Genomic DNA, 23,847 nt, shown 5'->3' on the forward strand with positions numbered 1-23,847 from the left:
GCAATTTCAAAAATGCATCTGATGTTCTGAGTCATTCACTTAACAGGACACACATGACATTTTCCATTAACATGTACTTTCTTCGAAAGAACACATCTAAACAAGGCACATTAGTAATATAATGAAATGCATCAAATCTATTTACAAGTCCTGTAGGCCTATTCGTTTAATGCATGAGACTGTGCTAGTTGTCCATATGACAATATATGTTCAGAACATTATCACTTGTACAGTCATTGTTGGACTGTTACCCTACTACTTGAATGTCTAGGCATTGTTAGAAATGCAACTTATTATTACATCATCATGGTAGAAGTGAGATTCAGTCACTTCTCAAGCACATGCAATGGTCGGGGCTAATCCCCTAGCCTAAGTGCCTAGCGCCATTTCCCAGCAAACCCGTGTTTAACAGGAAATACATCATTGCAATAAAACTCTTTAACATTTTATTGGCTTCCAAGCTAGCATATTGGATTGAATAAAACACATGATCTTACGAACATACGATTGGATTCAAGAGAATACACATGATCTTATGAACATATAAAGGGATTCAACAGAATACACCTGATCTTACGAACATATGATGGGATTAATCGGATCACATCAAACTGGTCTGTGCATGGTTTATTCTGCAGTTAAGGCTACTCACATCCTGAACTCACAGTTCAAAAGTTCTCACTTCTTTAACACCCCTCTACCAATGTGCCACAATGAACAATGCTCTCTTTTATGAAATAAAACAAATTTGAGCCACCAGTTGACACTCCACATGGGAGCCCTAATTTTATTAACAAATTATTATATGGTAACAATGTGTCATATGTTTTGAGAATGTGCTAAAGTGAATGCATAATGTTGTAGTATGTAATACCATGAGGAAGTTACTTCACACCAAAAACTCAAAACCACAAGAAAAAAACATCATGCAAGGAATGTCAAGCCTTTCCTATTCCAATGTCCTGTTCCGTTTTGGAATGTCAAGCCTGTCCTATTCCAATGTCCTGTTCCGTTTTGGAATGTCAAGCCAGTCCTATTCCAATGTTCCGTTTTGGAATGTCAAGCCTGTCCTATTCCAATGTTCCGTTTTGGAATGTCAAGACTGTCCTATTCCAATGTCCTGTTCTAGGGTTAGGGTTAGTCCTATTCCAATGTCCTGTTCTGTTTTGGTCCATATTTAAATGCAGTAGACCTGTAGGGTGCTAGTCATTCTGTGCAAGTCATTGACTCTAGACTGCTGTAGACCTGTATGGTGCTAATCACCCTGCGCAAGTCATTGACTCTGTTATTTTTTGCCATTTCAAATTGTTCTCTTGACAGCTGAAACTGAAACTTTTTTCTTTTTGTTAAAAATGAGTCTTTAACACCTGAGGGTGCTTGCTTGTGCTTGCTTATGTATCCTTTAACATAAATTAAGTCCACACTGTGTGTCAGTGTAACAAGCCCACTCTTATAACTGGTGTTACTGTCAGGCACAGTACATGGCACTATGTTTGCACCTAGATTGCCTGAGAAATTATTATATTGAGTCCTATAAACTATTCAATAGTTTGTTCCCTAAGAAACACGCCCCAACTTCAGCAATGCTATCTAGCTTGCCATTTGCCTTCATCCCTCGCTGGCTAGCTTCTTTTCTGCCAAGCTAGGTTGTTCTTCCAGCTCATTGATAATCACGATTACAGGGTAGCTACTGTTTTCATGCTTGCAAAGGATACACTGGGGTGAAAGCCAGTTGTGAATGAAACTACACACACCGCTCTTGCTTAACACTGACGTTGCCACTATGGAATTAAAGACCATTCGGTTTTACGCTAACCCTTTCTTGTCCACAGTTAAGTCTACATGCCGTTTCATTTCAGCTGGTTATGTTTAAACTCATTTTAAAACACAAAGTCAACTTTTTCATTACACCATGAATGAGTTACCATTCTTTCAATTCAGAGCCTTATATTGATGACTACTTTGCTTGTTTCATTAACCTAGCAAGCTAGCGTTCCTCCTGTTGCAGCTGTTCCATTATCGATGAAAATTGTTCTTTGTAGATGAACATGGGATTTCCTCTTCCTTTTTTAACAATTCAAATACATCCGGTCACGCCCACGTTAAGAGACGCGCTGCCCACTGGATCTATGAAAATGATGTTTTTCTTGTGCCTGAAATCAATCTCTCCCCCTTTCCACGCCAGAACAGAGACAGCAAGTTCAAATTGAAAAGTATACAACGGAAAAAAAAAGACATCTGAATAAACAAAACAAAAACATCAAAAATCTTTTCAATACAAGTGCTTCAATGGCCATGGTTCAGAGAGCGCGTCTTTGAAAGTGGGCGTGGCCAGATGTATTGGAATGTTAAAAAGGAAAATTCCATGGCAGCCCTTTCAATGGCACTTCTCATCTACAAAGAAGAATATTCATCGATAATTGAACACTTGAAGCTGTTTAACTTAAAGTCTCTGTTTTGGCTTCATACATCTCCCAAATTTTGGTTTCAAGCAGTGTTCATTCAAAGCAGCCTATCACATAGTTTAAATTGACAAAATGGTGGTTGAAGTTTTTTTTGTTGTAACTTTTATAGAATTAAAAGCGATAAACTGGATAAGTGAGTATATGGAAAGTAGGCTAGTCATTGTGACAAATTAGGTGTGAGCTTAAAACTATCAAACAACAATAAAAAACCAATACCTGTACTTTATTAATTATGAATAACTATCAAACAACAATAAAAACCAAGACCTGTACTTTATTATATATTTGTGTCCAGTAAGAAGAGCCTTTGTTTCCAATTAATTATTTAAACTACATTATGCCCTATCTTGGTCAGAACTCTTCGATTACTACACTTAATGTTCGGGGAAAATGATTTGTTTATGTTACGTGTTAAAATGAATATCAGCCAATATATTATTCTTATTCTTTTTTTAAATAATTAAATATCAAAATCAAACTGGTCTTAAAAATCTTATATTGGTTGGTCTCTTATCACCAACCATTTAATAACTTCAAGTTTGTCGGTTCTGATTTCCCCAAGCCATCCAGACCCCCCATTAATTACTCATAACCCTAACCCTAGATGAATTACTCCCAGCTCCAGTAAAGGCTCTTGTTTATGCCTCTATTAAAAGGAGATCAAGGTCGGCTGAATAAAAGACCAACCTCCTTTTGAGATAACTCAAAAACCCAAGCAGGAATAGTTCTATGGACAACAGCAGTTCCTCAAACAAAAAATGATTGCAGTGCTCACGGGTCCTCTGTAGAAATGTGCCACTACAGCTCTGTCTGTTTGAAGTTGGTCTCTTAGTATGCTCTGCTTAGCAGTGATTGGCCAAGCCTTGAACGGTGCCAAAGAGCGTCATCATCACCTTAGTTTCGTCTGGATGATAGCTTTAGGTCGGGAGAACTTCAGACCAGCAGTGACATTCTCAGCAGTGACATTCCCGGCAGTGACATTCCCAGGCTGGAAGCTCCTCCCCCTGGCAGAGACCAGGAGATATGACTCACACCTCCCCTGTGGCCAACGCACCTATGGGACGAATTGAAAGAGACGGCAAGTTATCCATTTGACTTTGTCCTCAGAGTATTCTTGAATTATGTAAATAATTGTAACTACGTGTGGGGGTTTGGACCAGGGGCGGAAATCACGATATTATACTGTGAACAACACTTTATGCAATTTCATAAATATCTATAATCCATGATATAATAATTTTAGAATTGATTTGCATTTTTTGCATGTTTAACGCTCAGAACCATCGCACATGGTGGGTGACCTTTAATACGTCCGGGAATTGAACCATTTCCAACAGATCATTAGAGAATCAACCTCATTCAACTGCTTTAAAATAAATCTCAAAGCACGGTTGATAAATAACCAAACATTTGATGATGAGTGGGTAAGCAGTAGAACTTGTATATTGTGATTTATTTAATTTTATTTTTAGGCCTAGGCAAGTGAACGCGTGTTATCATTTTGCTCAAAGGCTTTTATTTTGTAAAAGTCTCCCGCAAAACCAGAAACGGATAAACCATAGATACATATATTAGTGCTGTCAGTTTAACGTGTTATTTACAGCGTTAACGCAAACCCATTGTAACGCCGTAATTTTTTTTATCGCGCGAAAATGTTCTTGATTATTATTATTATTTTTATTTTTTTGGATTAACGTTTCGCCTCGCAAACTGTGTAATAGGCTAACGTTACGGTTTGAGTGAATGGTGAGCGCGATAATGTGAAATGGATGATAAAAAGCTTCTGAATAGAAAGTTTACTTTTAAAAGTTGTGTTGTGCAAAAGAAGCGAGCTTCACTGTTGTCTGAAAATGTCAACAGGCAGCTGGCTGAAAGCAAAGACGTAGTAGGCTTACCTTTTATTGGTAACCTAATTGTTACATTTTTTTGTTTTTAAAATAAGAGGCCTGAGTTCTATGTTCCCAGCAAACTTGAAAAAAAAGAAGATATTAAGCCATGGTTTAACTGCACTATAGGCTGAGTCCTTGTTAACCTGAAATGTGCACGTTATAATTTGATTTTGTACTGCCCTGTTTGGCAAAGTTGTGTTTTAAAAAATAAAACATTTGCATTAAGCAAGCCAATCCACTTTTCCATGTTGATAAGAGCATTAAAATAAAATAAAAAATAATGGAAAAAAAACAATTGAAGGGACATTTAGAATAGATAAAAATATGCGATTAATCGCGAATAATTTTGAGTTAACCATGACAAAAATGCGATTAATCACGATTGAATATTTTAATTGTTTGACAGCACTAATACAAATCATTCCAAGATGAGGCTGCAGATCTAACACCCAACTACCAGTAACCTGTCACACATAACCCTTAGTCTAGATCCGCACGCAAGGACCTTACACATGGTTTCACACTGTGGGCATCTCTTCCCCTAAATGTAGCAGTTGGACTTTTTTTCTTTGCACGCACTATAACAGCTTGGGAAAAAAGGATAAAAGGGGATCTTTCAGAAACATCCTTCAACATGTTCTGGAAAACAACCCGACTTCTCAGCAAAATAATTCTTTTCAGAGACAGCAACAACCAAGTCGAGTTAGCTAACTTTTGTGAAGTACAAGAAAATGTTGTTATCCTAGCTCTGTTATAGATGCCATTATGATAATGTTTATGTTAGCTCACTGAACGGGCAAGATAACAGCCACAACTAACGTTGATCAGACACGCACAAGCACTCATTCACAATTGGGCACTGAAAGTGTTTTTTTTCTGGTTTCTCACTCTAACAGGATTATTTGGTACTGAATATATGCTTCTCCCTGATGAAAGTAAAATGTTTCTGCTGTTACATCAGAAATTGCCAGTTTTAATGATATGATTGTGGTTCAGGATTTTGTGGCCAGTTTTTTTTTTCTTTTTCATAACGAACAGGATAACATTAATGTCCTGGCAGTGGCAATGAGCTTTAATTTTGTATTTGCTTTAATAACATTGTTAAAATTGAGATTTACACTGAATATTTTATTTACCTGCTGATGTTAAAAGTGTTTGCACAACAAATGTTATGGCACTTTCGTTCATTTGGCTGAACATTTAAAATAAAAGTGCGCTGTACACTACTTTTGAATTTATTGTCGGCTTTTGCGTATACAAATGTGATTAACCGTGATTAATCAGGGAAATCATGCGATTATTCGCGATTAAAATTTGTAATCGTTGTAAAATTTGTGTGGTTGATAACTTTATTGTAACACTTTACAAGAAAATGTTGTTTTCCTAGCTCTGTTATAGATGCCATTATGATAATGTTTATGTTAACTCACTGAACGGCCAAGATAACAGCCACAACTAACGTTGATGAGACACGCACAAGCACTCATTCACGATTGGGCAATGAAAAGATGTTTTGATTTGAAAATCCTGCATCGAAAAAGGCCTACATGAAGAAACAAAGAAAAAAAGATTGATTGTCATTGAAAAAGCACATAAAGGAACATCTGCCTGGTGTGACAACAGAACTCTTGAGACTGTCTTAAACAAAAATATTAGTGCTGTCAAACGATTATCATATTGATTGTCATAGTTAACTCAAAATTAATCGCGATTAATTGTAAATGCATTTATCGCATGTTTTATTTTATTGAAAAACAACATTGCCAAACAGGACGGTACAAAGTAAAATTATAAAATGCACATTTCAGATAAACAAGGACTCACTTTCATTTTATTTATTTACAACGCGTTAATCGCGCGATAAAAAAATGAATGGCGTTAAAATGGGCTTGCGTTAACGCCGTTAATAACACGTTAAACTGACAGCACTAAAAATTATCCATCCTGATCAAACAGGATTTATAAGAATATACCCACCCGTCCTCAAGCAGATGGGCCCCCCTTCAGTCACCAGTATCTATCAATGTTTATGTGTTTGGTAGAAAATGTCTCAAGGGTAGACTCCTGGACAGCTCTTGGACTCCTGGTATATTACATCACTCCCATCAGTACTTTGGTTTTCCAACTAAACTAATAATATTGTCTCTCCAGACATGATCAGACATTTCTGCCCCTGGTTTTGACCGAGTTACGTCACCTTATCTCTATTACAGAAACAAAACAAAGATATAACCAGGAAGTAGGTCTCACTCTGTGGAAGATCAGTAGATGTCGAAGAAGGGGTATTACCAGTGGGTAATGGCAGGCAGGAGGCGCTGACATACTCTGAGAGAAACCCAAATTTCAACATAATATTTACAAATGCCCCTGCGCAAAATAATTAAAGGCTGAGAAAAAGATTTCAATATTTCAAGTGAGCATTTCCATAAGGCCAGAGACAGAGAGACAGAGAGCGGAGCACAGACAGGCTTACATTCCCCGGGGGGTCCACACAGAGAGACAGAGAGCGGAGCACAGACAGGCTTACATCCCCTCGGGACACAGAGCGGAGCACAGACAGGCTTACATCCCCTGGGGGCAGAGAGCGGAGCACAGACAGGCGTACATTCCCTGGGGGGTCCACACAGAGAGCAGAGAGAGAAAAAGATGGAGGGTGCACACCCAGCCCTGTGGTCAAGAAAGAGAGCATAGTTAGAGCAGCCCCACTGAACAGCCCAATATTCAATTACACATACACGTAAACGTACACGTACACGTACACGTACACATACACATACACATACACATACACATACACATACACATACACATACACATACACATACACATACACATACACATACACATACACATACACACACACACACATACACACGCACACGCACACGCACACGCACACGCACACGCACACGCACATGCACACGCACACGTACACGTACACATACACACACACATATTACACATACACATATTACACATACACATATACATATTGCACATACACAGCTGACGGCATTGCAATGAAAGTTCCCCATGCGAGACAGCAGGAGGTATTTGTTATTATGAGTGAGGGGAAAGAGAAATGGAGAGGATAGAGGGATAGTTAATAGATACAAATCAAGGGAACTGAAGAGGAAATGGAAAGCATTATGTGGCCTTATGCATACACTGTTCTAATCTATTCCATTCTATTCCATAGATTCTACCTCTATGCATCCACTATTCTAATCTATTCTATTCTATTCCATAGATTCTACCTCTATGCATCCACTATTCTAATCTATTCTATTCTATTCCATAGATTCTACCTCTATGCATCCACTATTCTAATCTATTCCATTCTATTCCATAGATTCTACCTCTATGCATACACTATTCTAATCTATTCCATTCTATTCCATAGATTCTACCTCTATGCATACACTATTCTAATCTATTCCATTCTATTCCATAGATTCTACCTCTATCCGGTGTGCTACTTTCAAGAAAAACAAGTTTGTTTCAGATCGACACCAAGATGTCTGGAATCCACTGCCTGGCCCTTATATAGAATAACAGTAGGATACTCCTGACCAGGACCAGTCGTGTGTGAAGGAGTGTCTTTAAAATCCATTTTAGATTTGAATCATTCTTTGTCTGGATCTTTCAAGAGGGCTAGTGTAATATTAAACAGAAATGGTGTGTATAAGCGAAAAAACTAAATTGCCATTGTTACATTTCTGTTAGTCAGCGAGCAATAACAAAAGCTACACATTATAAGGTCAGCCTGCATCCTTCTGACTAATCGATAACTCTCACTCTTACCTTCTCTTGCGCCATTTTGGCATGTTTGCTGAAAGGTTTCAACTTTTTTAGGCTTTTTCTCTGCCTATGTACGTGCAAAACCATTGATGTCTATTGACTTAAACTACTTTGATTTCCTCCAAAAGGGGGTGTTCCCATGTAGTGAGTGAGTGAGTGAGTGAATAAGTGGTCATCCTGAACATACAGTAGCGCAGGTTTTCTTTACTTATTTTTGACAACCGAATAAAACGCACTCAAAAATAAAAATCAAATTACACTTTCTTTTTCTTTTTTTTATGAAATGAAACTTCAAACCCCCAAAACTATACAGTCCCAATACTGCATGTTTAAAACGTATTTCAGGTGCTGTTAAGACCAATAACCTGTGATAATGTCAAAAGTGTCAGTCAGTGAATGGAGATGAATTGTTCAAGGACTTCACTATGTGCAGACTGTACAAGAAATCTCCGCCTGTTGAATTACCAGAGAGGTCTGAAAGCGCCCTTCACCTCCGTTTGTTACCTCCGCCAAGAAGGTTATGTTTTCACCCCTGTATGTTTGTTTGTTTGTCTGTTTGTTTGTTTGTTTGTTTGTCAGCAGGATTACGCAGAAACGCATGGACCGATTTCCATCAAACTTTGTGGGGAGATTAGGTAGTATATTGGCAATAATTGATTAGATTTTCAGATGTCAAGGTCAAAGGTCAAGGACACAATGCGGAGGTTTGCATTCTCTGAATGCTCCCATTCTTGTTACATAATGATTTCTGGTCCAGTTTGTGATTCTGAGCTATCCAGGAAAGGGGGAAAGGAGTGAGATGGACATAGTTTAGGGTTAGGGTTAGGCTTACCTAGTTCTCTCTGAGACCTCAGTGTCTGGATCTCCTCGTGCAGCCTCTTCATCCCTCTCTCCAGCTGTGATGTCCTCTGCTCTGCTTCCTGCAACCTCCTGAACAAGCAACAGATCTTAGTTGACAAATGTTTTAAAGCCATCTTCAATTTTTTTTCAATTCTGCCAAATTCATCTGATCCTGTAGAACAGGGGTTTTCAACCGGGGGTCTGTCGCCCCTTGGTGGTCCGCGACGGCATTGCAGGTGGTCCGCGACATGAGCCTATGTTGATCAGTTCACGATTGATTTTTTTAATTTTTATAAATTTGCTATGATATTTCAACACATTTCCAGACTACTCTTGAATATCGTGAAAAATATCTAAAATAAGAAAAATGTGTCTAAAGGAGATTCATGCTGACAGAATGTAGGTACACTGCACCTATCCAGTCTATGGTAGTCTGTGCTTTGCAAATGTTAATGCATTGCGTCCCTAACGTCACACCATACACATTTTATTTGTAACGTACAGTCTGGCGCACAAAGTTCAATCGCATCTGCAGTAAAGCATAGCATACATATACTGTACTTTTGAAGTTTAGTCGAAAAAGTAATACATTTGGTGAACGACTGAAGGAAACAATGGTTTTGCTACCGTCACATTTTTAGAAATGCGTTTGGTGTGTTTCAGCCCTATTGCAGCATATGGAGACGCATCATGTTTTCTTAAATACCAAGCCCATTGAGTACATGCAACAGATGTTGCGTGATTTTCATATGTATAAAGTTCTTTAAAAAGTTGCCAGACGGAATGTCCAGAATGTCAAGAGCTTGCTGCAAAAGCAATGAGGTGTATTTTGCTCTTTCCAACTATCTACCTGTGTTAGAGCGTTTTTTCTACACTGGTGTACTTGAAGAATAAGTACAGGGCAAGGCTTCTCACCTGATTAGCTCCTCCTCTTTAAGAACTCCTGATTAGCTCCTCCTCTTTATGAACTCCTCTGTGCTTCTCACTTGATTAGCTCCTCCTCTTTATGAACTCCTGATTAGCTCCTCCTCTTTATGAACTCCTGATTAGCTCCTCCTCTTTATGAACTCCTGATTAGCTCCTCCCCTTCTCACCTGATTAGCTCCTCCTCTTTATGAACTCCTGATTAGCTCCTCCTCTTTATGAACTCCTGATTAGCTCCTCCTCTTTATGAACTCCTGATTAGCTCCTCCTCTGTGCTTCTCACCTGATTAGCTCCTCCTCTTCTCACCTGATTAGCTCCTCCTCTTTGTGAACTCCTGTGTGCTTCTCAGCCTCTTGTGCGTCGGTAGGAGTCAGTCCCAGAGCCAGAGGGGGCTCCAGCAGCGCTGACGTCGCTGCTGAGGGGAGTTCTCCAGGATGCCACATCTGGTGCTGAAACATGCCACATGTCGTATTAAAGCTTGCCAATGTTGTTGAATATAACATGTCACATGTCGAGTTAAAGCATGCCAATGTTGTTGAATCAAAGATGCCACATGTCGAGTTTAAGCATGCCAATGTTGTTGAATCAAAGATGCCACATGTTGAGTTAAAGCATGCCAATGTTGTTGAATCAAAGATGCCACATGTCGAGTTTAAGCATGCCAATGTTGTTGAATCAAAGATGCCACATGTTGAGTTAAAGCATGCCAATGTTGCTGAATCAAAGATGACACATCTGGTGCAGAAAAATGCCACATATCGAATTAAAGCATGCCAATGTTGTTGAATCAAACATGTCACATGTCGAGTTAAAGCATGCCAATGTTGTTGAATCAAAGATGCCACATGTCGAGTTTAAGCATGCCAATGTTGTTGAATCAAAGATGCCACATGTTGAGTTAAAGCATGCCAATGTTGTTGAATCAAAGATGCCACATGTCGAGTTTAAGCATGCCAATGTTGTTGAATCAAAGATGCCACATGTTGAGTTAAAGCATGCCAATGTTGTTGAATCAAAGATGCCACATGTCGAGTTTAAGCATGCCAATGTTGTTGAATCAAAGATGCCACATGTTGAGTTAAAGCATGCCAATGTTGTTGAATCAAAGATGCCATATGGTTTAGTACACTTTCTTACCACCTTCTCCTGGAAATGGTGACAGTCTTCTACCTGGTGGTGGTCAATCTCCATCATGATATTGTGACTGTGGTCCATAGCACCCGTCTCCCTGACAACGACCAAATAGTACGTACATTTGTGATTGAAAATATTACGGTGTTTGACTGGAATACCTGCAAATGATGTCTGATTAAGTTACCTCGTAGCCGTGTAGGAAAAACCAACGAAGGCCAAATGAACACCCACAGGTGCCCTGTCCATGACATCACACAGAGTTTCCTGTGAAGTACACCATTAAGTCATCCATATGAGTGTATTGAAACTATAACTAATGATAACTATTCTTCCAAGTATCATATTGTCATAAAAATTAGCCTTCATGACACTTTTTTGAGAATAGAAAAGATAAAATATCCTTAAATAAAACAGTTATAATAAATACACAAATACATGTACAATACAACAATAACAGAAGTTGATTTAAAAATTATTTCAGCATCAGTTGTTTTCCTTCCAATATTCGCAAATAGAAAATAATTACGGTGGATAACGGTGTTTAATCCTTTCACAATTAATCGTGCCACCAACATGTTTTTCAAACAGAAGCATCCCTAGGCCCAAATACCATTTCACTAAGGCAATCATCCAGCACATCAAAGTTGGATGTGTCAGTGGGGTTGGATACTTCTGGGTGGAATGGAGCCGGCAGGAGGTGAAGACGCCCCCAGTCGAGCCCACTGAAGAAGGGGTGGCCCCTCAGGTCCCCAGAGCCCCGGGTCCCCAGGCGCTCCTGCCTCTCACAGATCAATCCTGTTGATTGATTGATTGATTGATTGATTGATTGATTGATTTATTTATTTAGGCCTCGGAAGACACATTGAGGAATTCAATCCTCATTTTCAATGGTGCCGAGAGTACAATGAGAGTTGATACATAGGATAAAAATAAAATAAAATAGAAATAAAATAAAATAGATAATATAAATATGCATATTAAATAGTCCAGGAGTACAAGGGAATGGTCATAAATAACATCTTGTCATAAATAACATCTCACCTGTGATGAGAGAGCTGGCCTCTGGAGAAATCTGCGGACCCGCTGAAGGGAATCCAAAGTGATCCTGCAACAACGCACAAATGCCACTATTCATTTAAGTAATTAGATCAGCACTGCAGTTTTTGCACTATTTTTCCATAACTCAAATGGGAAGGGCTTGCCAAAGGCCCCTCACTGGGAGGTGTATCTTGGTCTCAGTATTGTATACTGTTAATTCCTTTTGGGGGAAGTGGGGCTTGGTCTTAGTATTGTATACTGTTAATTCCTTTTGGGGGAAGTGTATGTTGCTGCTGTGTGGGCGGCTCTCATGTTTGACATGGTCAGCCATTTGTGGGCTTTATGCCTTTCACCTAGTAGGGTTCTTTATACAGCGGCTCTGTGCCTACGTACACTCCTGTCTCCTAGCGGTAAATAAACATTTACAGTATATAACCATTTCTGATTCTACGTGTTGTCTGTGACCTGGGTGGATCTGGTTCGTGTGACCTGAGCTTTGTTGCTTGGCACAACATAGATTTGTATATTTATGAATATTTAAAGCATCTTCATGCAGGCGATATTAGATCAGAAAGATCAGATCACCCAGGATCCATTGACATGACAGGTGTGACAAAGGCCCATAATCTCATATTTTGAGTAATTTTGACATTTTGAATTCTACTGTTGAGGTGTAGTGGCACATTTGTGCTGATGACCATTTGTTTGTTTCATGGAAGCACACCTGGAAGTGGATGATGACACACACACACATACACACGCACACACAAACACACACAAACACACACACACACACTCTACACACACACCTGGAAGTGGATGATCTTGGCGTATGTCTCAGAGATAGACTCAGCAAAGAAAGGTGTCGTCCCCAGCAACATTTCATAGGCGCACACACGCACTGCACACACACACTACACACACACACACACACACACACACACACACACACACACACACACACACACACACTCTACACACACACACCTGGAAGTGGATGATCTTGGCGTATGTCTCAGAGATAGACTCAGCAAAGAAAGGTGTCGTCCCCAGCAACATTTCATAGGCGCACACACGCACTGCACACACACACTACACACACACACACACACACACACACACACACACACACACACCCACTCTACACACACACCTGGAAGTGGATGATCTTGGCGTATGTCTCAGAGATAGACTCAGCAAAGAAAGGTGTCGTCCCCAGCAACATCTCATAGGCGCACACACCCAGGGCCCACCAGTCACACTCCGTCCCATAGCCCCCACCCAGGCCCTCCACCGCACGCAGTATCTCTGGAGACAGGTAATCTGGGGTGCCCACGGCCAGGGAAGAGAGAACCTGGGGGGAACACACAGAAACATAGTCATGTGTCTTTTGATTGCTGCATTCACAGTAACTAGATGAACACAGTCATGTGTCTTTTGATCGCTGCACTCACAGTAACACAGTCATGTGTCTTTTGATTGCTGCATTTACAGAAACACAGTCATGTGTCTTTGGATTGCTGGATTCACAGTAACACAACAACACAGTCATGTGTCTTTTGATCGCTGCATTCACAGTAACACAGAAACACAGTCATGTGCCTTTTGATGGCTGCATTCACAGTAACAGTCATGTGTCTTTTGATGGCTGCATTAACAGTAACACACAGAAATAGTCATGTGTCTTTTGATTGCTGCATTCACAGTAACAAACAGAAACAGTCATGTGTCTTTTGATTGCTGCATTCACAGTAACACACAGAAATAGTCATGTGTCTTTTGATTGCTGCAATCACAGTAACTAGATAAACACAGTCATGTGCCTTTTGATCGCTGCATTCACAGTAACACAGAGAAAAAGTCATGTGTCTTTTGATCGCTGCATTCACAGTAACACAGAAACACAGTCATGTGCCTTTTGATGGCTGCATTCACAGTAACAGTCATGTGTCTATTGATGGCTGCATTAACAGTAACACACAGAAATAGTCATGTGTCTTTTGATTGCTGCATTCACAGTAACAAACAGAAACAGTCATGTGTCTTTTGATTGCTGCATTCACAGTAACACACAGAAATAGTCATGTGTCTTTTGATTGCTGCAATCACAGTAACTAGATGAACACAGTCATGTGCCTTTTGATTGCTGCATTCACAGTAACACACAGAAATGGTCATGTGTCTTTTGATTGCTGCATTCACAGTAACTAGATGAACACTGTCATGTGCCTTTTGATTGCTGCATTCACAGTAACACACAGAAACAATCATGTGTCTTTTGATTGCTGCATTCACAGGAACTAGATCAACACAGTCATGTGTCTTTTGATTGCTGCATTCACAGTAACTAGATGATAAGGCCCCAGCAACATTTCAAATCTTACACCCTGGACACTGCGCTCATCCAGTGAGCGTCGTCTGGCACTGCCCCCGGTGCAAGCACGGCAATCCAGACTTTTCTCAGTTGTAGTTCCACGTTGGTGGAACGACCTGCCTAGCACTACCAGAGCAGGGGCGTCCCTCTCTACCTTCAAGAAGCTCTTGAAGACCCAACTCTTCAGAGAGCATCTCCCTTCCTAACTGGCACCTTGGCTTAACTTGCACTTAAGCAGTGAAAGGCCCGCACTTCTTTTTCTTTCTATGTCGTTTTCAATTAAAAAAAAAAATAAGCAGTATTTATTGTTACACCAGGTTTTATTGCTCTTAGCTTGATTGTTCTCTCCCTTGTACGTCGCTTTGGACAAAAGCGTCTGCTAAATGACTAAATGTAAATGTAAATGTAATAAGGCAATGTGGCTTAACCTTTCCATCCTCCTGGAGCCTCAGACAAGATCCAAAGTCCCCGAGCCTGACGTGGCCATCTTCAGTGAGCAGGATATTGTCTGGTTTGACATCTCTGGAAGTATGACAATGAACGTACACCGTATACCGTGACTACACATTTACCCTAGAGAGAGTACACATTTCATAATTCAATTCAATTCAATTCAATTCAATTCAATTCAATTCAATTCAATTCAATTCAATTCAATTCAATTCAATTCAATTTCTTTATTTCGCCATGTACACAGGCACTAGGAATTCTGATTGGTTTTCTCCATGCAGGCTGGAGCATCACAAATAGAACAGAACAAAGGCACAAAACAGAACAACAATACAAGAAAGTACGGTAACACTTTATAATAACCCTCCGTAATAGACCATTTATGAAGCATTTGTTCATAGTTTGTTTATCATTTACAAATTGTTACCCCAACATTTACAAACCTTAGTAATATATTTGTAAATGAGTAGTAATGTATTTATGAACCTGTTTTCTAATGATCTATAAGAGTTTTTTATAAGGACATTAGTTAGCAATTTATAAATGAGTATTAATGTATTTACAAACATTTTTCAAATGCTTTTCTAATGATCTATAATATCATATATAAGGACATGAGTAAGCTGTTTTGAAATGAGTACAGATGTGTTTATGAATATGTTTCAAATGATTTTCTAACGATCTAAAAGATCATTTATAAGGACATTAGTAAGCTATTTGTAAACGAGGAGTCATGTGTGTATGAACATTTTTCAAACCATTTTCTAATTATTTATAAGATCATCAATAAGGTATATAATAATGGTCTGCTCACATTTTGTAAATAATTTACAAATGATTAAGCAAGCAAGTTTCAATGAGTTAGTAATGCTTCATAATAGCCTTTATAAGGTATGTGCTGATGGTCTGCTCACCATTTATGAGTCATCATGAATAATCTTTGTCATGCATAAGCTATCGTCCAATTCATACGTGAAATAATATATGTGAGCACATGTAACACCTTAGTTTATGCTTAATATAGGTTTTTAGAAACCATTTACTTACCATTAGTAACGTGTTTCGCATGGGTTGATATGAAGTGGGCACTGTCTATACTTTATACGCATTTACAAATGGCCAGTAACTGAGGAACATACTATAGAAACCATTTACTAACCATTAGTAAAGTGTTTTGCATGGGTTAATATAAAGTTGCCACTGTCTATACTTTATAAGCATTTACAAAAGGCCTGTTACTGAGGAACATACACTATAGAAACCATTTACTTATCATTAGTAAAGTGTTATGCATGGGTTGATATAAAGTTGAGACTGTCTATACTTTATAAGCATTTACAAATGGCCTGTTACTGAGGGACATACCATTAGTCAACACTTCTGCAGCAACAACTCCAAAAATGACCTCGAACGTTAGATGGTTAAACATATCAATGGCAAAAACACACAACACAGCATCGAGGGAATGGAAAATTGGAAAACATTTATTTAAAAAACTACATTAACAATAAATTCACATTTAAACATGCATTCTAATATGCTAAACACAACAGCAACAATGGAACTTTAAATAAGGGGATCAGCTAGTTTTTTTTTTTATTTATTGCCAAAAGTTTGCCAGACTCTTTATATGCTTTTAATTTGGTTACAATGCTTTCGTCCCCCTCTATGGCATCCTTACACCTCTGTGTAAAACTAGAGAGCTCCTCCGTGGAGGAAGAGTCGGAAGAAGAGTCGGATGACGCGTCGGAGGAATCAGGCCCTGGCTTGGATGAAGCGCTTGAGTCTGTTTTCTGCGACTGACTTTTCTTCGCCTCTGGTGGACTGCCTTTGTCCTTTTTTCTTGCTGCTACAAACAGACAATGACAGAGGATGATTAGTGGAAAATATAGGCATGTGGGTGGCACACTAGTAAGTGTGATGGTCTTTGGAAGATAGTTTTCTGAGTTCAAACTAGAACAGGTCGATGCAAACGTACGTGAGGAAATGACTAGTATGAAACCACTAGTGTCAATCAACAAAAACACGAAGAGAGTAATGCTAGCAGGAAAATACAATTATGCACTTACATCATCAGTAACGCATACGGCAACACAATGTTAACTTTATGTACTTAGCATTAGAGATTATAAGCACACGGTATTAGACCATGAGGGCACGTATGGGCTGGCACGAAAAGGTTTCAAGTTCCCAAGTGTATTGTCAAATATGGCAAATTGACTTACTCATAGCCAGTTGTTCCCTCAGGAAGTCGCTCTCAAATAGTCATGTCTTTCAGCATCTCCTGCTGCCAGTCCAATTTCTGCCTGGCCATCTCCAGCTCATGGCGCAGTCTAGTTGACGTCAATTGGGCATTAGGAGCGAGTGTGGTCCTAGCTAAATGTTTGGGGGAAAGAATACAACTTTTCAATAAAAATGTTCACACCGCTAATTTCCAATAATCAGGTTAATCATATGCAAATTCAGCGAGAAGGGAAATAGTTTTGTTAGTCTAAGGTTACTAGCTACGAAGTGTAACAGGTGGAACCAACCATAGGAAAGAGTTATATTAAATGAAATGTATTATTTAATTAAAGCTTCAAACAATTATTTCACACTGAAACACTTTCCACCCTGTTCATGACAATATTCTTAACACAGATACCTGTCCTACTCACCGGTGAGTTCTTCTAACTGAAACAAAAGGCACAATAACCAGAACACAAAATATCATTGCCCCGTACCAACATGCACTAAATCCACTGTGTGTTAATAACACTAGCAACATACATTCATAAATGCAATAAACTTATATACATAAATGCAACAAAAGAACGTTTTGTCCATTAAACACATTACCCAATCAAAATTCAATGTTTTTCACATTCACTATGCTGTTCGTTGCACTGTTCTGTTCAACGTTTAGTTCAAAATGGTTGAGCCACGGTCATCAAAGTGTATGGAAATGTTCCCAAGATGCATATTACCGTCCCGGACACTTTGCAGCTCAACAACATCAATCAGTAGCGTGGGAGAGGGAGGGAGGGAGGGAGGGAGAGAGAGAGAGAGAGATAGCAAGTGTGCTCCACGCACATCAGGGGCTGTAGTGGTGGAAACGGCTAGCTGTCCTCGTTCGTTGACGTGGTGTAGTCTCCGATGTTGGCGACGAGCTAGTTTCTAAATATTACTACACTTTGCTAGCTAGCGAGGACATTCCACCTCACACTACAACGTGCTATACTTCTTAGCAGTAACACCGGGCGATCTTCAGAGCTGGTGATGTGAATTCTTGCTTCCTCCACACGGTCACTCTACCGTAGTTCATCCGTAACACGGACACTAACAGACCTTACAAACTTGGAGTTAAACTTGCAATTAACTGACTTATCCTACCGTCACTCTTTCTCAATCACATGTGAGCTATCCGGGCGCCGCCATCTTCTCTCTTAACATTCTCCGTCTGCCCCTTGTCACGCCCTCTCCGCTCACTCCATTGGCCAGTGCACCAACTTTCCAGTCACTGATTGGCTGGACCTATGGTCAAGTTCTGTGGTGCTATTGGGTGTGGAACAGAGATTGATATCCCAAAGTTATCGCAGGGGCCAATGGAGAGAGCGGAGAGGGCGGGACAAGGGGCAAACGGAGAATGTAAGAGAGAAGATGGCGGCGCCCGGATAGCTCACATGTGATTGAGAAAGAGTGACGGTAGGATAAGTCAGTTAATTGCAAGTTTAGCTCGAAGTTTGTTAGGTCTGTTAGTGTCCGTGTTACGGATGTTACAGATGAACTACGGTAGAGTGGTCGTGTGGAGGAAGCAAGAATTTACATCACCATCTCTGAAGATCGCCCGGTGTTACTGCTAAGAAGTATAGCACGTTGTAGTGTGAGGCGGAATGTCCTCGCTAGCTAGCAAAGTGTATTAATATTTAGAAACTAGCTCGTCGCCAACATCGGAGACTACACCACGCCAACGAACGAGGACAGCTAGCCGTTTCCACCACTACAGCCCCTGATGTGCGTGGAGCACGCTTGCTCTCTCTCTCGCTCTCTCTCTCCCTCCCTCTCCCACGCTACAGATTGATGTTGTGGTAAGTAATACCCTCCCCGTTGTGACTCCACATCGTCAATGAGCTGCAAAGTGTCCGGGACGGTAATATGCATCTTGGGAACATTTCCATACACTTTGATGACCGTGGCTCAACCATTTTGAACTAAACGTTGAACAGAACAGTGCAACGAACAGCATAGTGAATGTGAAAAACATTGAATTTTGATTGTGTAATGTGTTTAATGGACAAAACGTTCTTTTGTTGCATTTATGTATATAAGTTTATTGCATTTATGAATGTATGTTGCTAGTGTTATTAACACACAGTGGATTTAGTGCATGTTGGTACGGGGCAATGATATTTTGTGTTCTGGTTATTGTGCCTTGTTTCAGTTAGAAGAACTCACCGGTGAGTAGGACAGGTATCTGTGTTAAGAATATTGTCATGAACAGGGTGGAAAGTGTTTCAGTGTGAAATAATTGTTTGAAGCTTTAATTAAATAATACATTTCATTTAATATAACTTTTTCCTATGGTTGGTTCCACCTGTTACACTTCGTAGCTAGTAACCTTAGACTAACAAAACTATTTCCCTTCTCGCTGAATTTGCATATGATTAACCTGATTATTGGAAATTAGCGGTGTGAACATTTTTATTGAAAAGTTGTATTCTTTCCTCCAAACATTTAGCTAGGACCACACTCGCTCCTAATGCCCAATTGACGTCAACTAGACTGCGCCATGAGCTGGAGATGGCCAGGCAGAAATTGGACTGGCAGCAGGAGATGCTGAAAGACATGACTATTTGAGAGCGACTTCCTGAGGGAACAACTGGCTATGAGTAAGTCAATTTGCCATATTTGACAATACACTTGGGAACTTGAAACCTTTTCGTGCCAGCCCATACGTGCCCTCATGGTCTAATACCGTGTGCTTATAATCTCTAATGCTAAGTACATAAAGTTAACATTGTGTTGCTGTATGCGTTACTGATGATGTAAGTGCATAATTGTATTTTCCTGCTAGCATTACTCTCTTCGTGTTTTTGTTGATTGACACTAGTGGTTTCACACTAGTCATTTCCTCACGTACGTTTGTATCGACCTGTTCTTGTTTGAACTCAGAAAACTATCTCCCAAAGACCATCACACTTACTAGTGTGCCACCCACATGCCTATATTTTCCACTAATCATCCTCTGTCATTGTCTGTTTGTAGCAGCAAGAAAAAAGGACAAGGGCAGTCTACCAGAGGCGAAGAAAAGTCAGTCGCAGAAAACCGACTCAAGCGCTTCATCCAAGTCAGGGCCTGATTCCTCCGACACGTCATCCGACTCTTCCTCCACGGAGGAGCTCTCTAGTTTTACACAGAGGTGTAAGGATGCCATAGAGTGGGACGAAAGCATTGTAACCAAATTAAAAGCATATAAAGAGTCTGGCAAACTTTTGGCAATAAATGAAAAAAAAACTAGCTGATCCCCTTATTTAAAGTTCCATTGTTGCTGTTGTGTTTAGCATATTAGAATGCATGTTTAAATGTGAATTTATTGTTAGTGTAGTTTTTTAAATAAATGTTTTTCAATTTCCATTCCCTCGATGCTGTGTTGTGTGTTTTTGCCATTGATATGTTTAACAACCTAACGTTTGAGGTCATTTTTGGAGTTGTTGCTGCAGAAGTGTTGACTAATGGTATGTCCCTCAGTAACAGGCCATTTGTAAATGCTTATAAAGTATAGACAGTCTCAACTTTATATCAACCCATGCATAACACTTTACTAATGATAAGTAAATGGTTTCTATAGTGTATGTTCCTCAGTAACGGGCCTTTTGTAAATGCTTATAAAGTATAGACAGTGGCAACTTTATATTAACCCATGCAAAACACTTTAGTAATGGTTAGTAAATGGTTTCTATAGTATGTTCCTCAGTTACTGGCCATTTGTAAATGCTTATAAAGTATAGACAGTGCCCACTTCATATCAACCCATGCGAAACACGTTACTAATGGTAAGTAAATGGTTTCTAAAAACCTATATTAAGCATAAACTAAGGTGTTACATGTGCTCACATATATTATTTCACGTATGAATTGGACGATAGCTTATGCATGACAAAGATTATTCATGATGACTCATAAATGGTGAGCAGACCATCAGCACATACCTTATAAAGGCTATTATGAAGCATTACTAACTCATTGAAACTTGCTTGCTTAATCATTTGTAAATTATTTACAAAATGTGAGCAGACCATTATTATATACCTTATTGATGATCTTATAAATAATTAGAAAATGGTTTGAAAAATGTTCATACACACATGACTACTCGTTTACAAATAGCTTACTAATGTCCTTATAAATGATCTTTTAGATCGTTAGAAAATCATTTGAAACATGTTCATAAACACATCTGTACTCATTTCAAAACAGCTTACTCATGTCCTTATATATGATATTATAGATCATTAGAAAAGCATTTGAAAAATGTTTGTAAATACATTAATACTCATTTATAAACTGCTAACTAATGTCCTTATAAAAAACTCTTATAGATCATTAGAAAACAGGTTCATAAATACATTACTACTCATTTACAAATACATTACTAAGGTTTGTAAATGTTGGGGTAACGATTTGTAAATGATAAATAAACTATGAACAAATGCTTCATAAATGGTTTATTACGGAGGGTTATTATAAAGTGTTACCGAAAGTACCAGTATGATCATGGAGGTAGTGCAATAATAGAAATGTTAAATAAGTTAAATAAATAAATTATTGAAAGGTAGTTCAGTTAGAGTTTGGCAAATACCTGTGAACATAGCCAAGCCGGTGGACAGAGTCTATGAGGGGTGATTGATTGATTGATTGGTGTGAGGGGTGATTGATTGATTGATTGATTGGTGTGAGGGGTGATTGATTGATTGATAAATACCTGTGAACATAGCCAAGCCTGTGGACAGAGTCTATGGCCATAACCATCTCTGCCAGATAGAACTGAGCCATGTCCTCTGGGATACGATCACCAAACTTACTGAGCAAGGTCAGCAGGTCACCACCAACATAATAATCCATAACAAGATACTGAAAAACATGAAGGACAAAGACAGGAAGTCAACATGCACATTATCGCCCCGAAGTTTTAAATCACTGAAACATTTCCTTCAAGATTTTTATATTACTGATGTTAAATTGTTCAGAAATATAGTTTTGAGATTGTCAATGTTGTAAATAAATTGAAGCTGGAAGAAGCAGAATTGTAATGGAATATCTATACAGGCATATGAAGTTTTATTTTAATGGAATATTTACACAGGCATATGAAGTTTTATTTTAATGGAATATCTTCACAGCCATATTAAGTTTTATTTTAATGGAATATCTACACAGGCATATGACGTTTTATTTTCTATTTTAATGGAATATCTACACAGGTATATGAAGCTTTATTTTCTGCAAGCATTACTCCTGCATTTCAGTGTAACAGTACATTGGCGAATCCTAAATGATCATGTTGAAAGGTGAATTGATAATTCAACCATTTAGCAGCTATGTTCCTGCAGCTGAAAACTATTGCCCTGTAAATAAAGCAATACTACTAGCTTTTTTTAAACTACTGGAGTATTTGGAGAAACAGCATTTGTGAGTTTGATTATGGTCTCAAAATGGCCAGAAAGCAAGAGACACTTATCAGTCTAGTGCTATTAATTAAGATTATTCCATGCAAGTAACTAAAGACATCTCACAGGATACAAAGCTTTGCCCTACTTCCCTCACAGAACAGTGCAGAGTGGTTCTGATCGGGACTGTAAGAGGCCCCGGCGCACCACACTAGGGTCTCTGGTTTGAGGAACAAATGTTCATATCCTCAGCTGTCAGCTTTATTGAACACTGCCTGGCTCTGGAATGATGGCCTTAAAGGTAGAGCTTCAAAGACAAATCCCTATCTAAGATTGGCCAAAAAAAGGAAAAGATAATTTTATTGACTTTTTATATTTGAAGTATTGGATCATTGAGAGCATTTATGAGACACAGAACACATGGAGCCTGCTGAAGGAGTGCTTGGTGCTATCTGTCAATCATGGTGCTATCTGTCAATCATGGTGCTATCTGTCATTCATGGTGCTATCTGTCAATCATGGTGCTATCTGTCATTCATGGTGCTATCTGTCAATCATGACGTTATCTGTCAATCATGGCGTTATCTGTCAATCATGGTGCTATCTGTCAATCATGGCGTTATCTGTCAATCATGGTGCTATCTGTCAATCATGGCGTTATCTGTCAATCATGGTGCTATCTGTCAGTCATGGCGGTTATCTAAGGGTGATTTGGTGCTGAATTGGGATATGTAAAGAGCAAATGGAATCTTCAATAAGGAACCCTGTCACTCAATGTTTCAACGCCATGCCAACACCCTGTGTGCTTGACTGAAGCCACAATGGAACAATGACTCCAAATAATGCAAGATTAATTTAGGGAAGAATTACGTATCAAGCTGTAATACCATACATGAAAGAAATGTTTCATGCATAAATGTTTTATTTTAAGCATAAAATATTTTTTTCTAACATTGTCAATGTCTTGACAATATTTTCTCTCATTTTGCACTTTATTTGATAAAATGGAGTTTATGTGGAATATTTAGAATATCTAGAAAATCTAGACGTTCCTCCCAGAATTCTGAGTGATTCCAAACTTTTGAGAGCTACATACATACATACATACATACATAAAAAAGCAGATGAAACTTATCCTTACAAGGTAATTGTCATCTTGAAAAGCATAGTGCAGTTCCGTAATCCACTTTCGGTCTCCCTTTAGAAGGACCTCCCTCTCTTCTTGGTAGCAAGCTGTCTAAAAACCACAGAAACAACACAGAAGCAGAAGCTATCTTCTGAATGT

At 39.0% G+C, this 23,847-nt stretch overlaps 1 protein-coding gene across 1 annotated transcript in view; it reads right to left on the reverse strand.

The window, feature by feature from the left end:
• Positions 1-3,418: 3,418 nt before the first annotated feature.
• Positions 3,419-23,847, reverse strand: part of LOC308364466 (myotonin-protein kinase-like) — a gene marked incomplete at both ends in the record, with an annotated part of 29,611 nt that continues 9,182 nt past the window's right edge. Inside the window, 14 exon segments of the mRNA XM_080837599.1 lie at positions 3,419-3,471; positions 3,474-3,519; positions 6,605-6,679; positions 6,828-6,964; positions 8,988-9,085; positions 10,227-10,363; positions 11,058-11,148; positions 11,239-11,318; positions 11,665-11,849; positions 12,096-12,159; positions 13,246-13,446; positions 14,895-14,988; positions 21,878-22,026; positions 23,704-23,799. Of these exon segments, the coding sequence (XP_080693725.1) occupies positions 3,419-3,471; positions 3,474-3,519; positions 6,605-6,679; positions 6,828-6,964; positions 8,988-9,085; positions 10,227-10,363; positions 11,058-11,148; positions 11,239-11,318; positions 11,665-11,849; positions 12,096-12,159; positions 13,246-13,446; positions 14,895-14,988; positions 21,878-22,026; positions 23,704-23,799 (1,506 nt within the window).

Source organism: Sprattus sprattus, assembly GCF_963457725.1.
Source record: "Sprattus sprattus genome assembly, chromosome: 4".
NCBI lineage: Eukaryota > Metazoa > Chordata > Actinopteri > Clupeiformes > Clupeidae > Sprattus > Sprattus sprattus.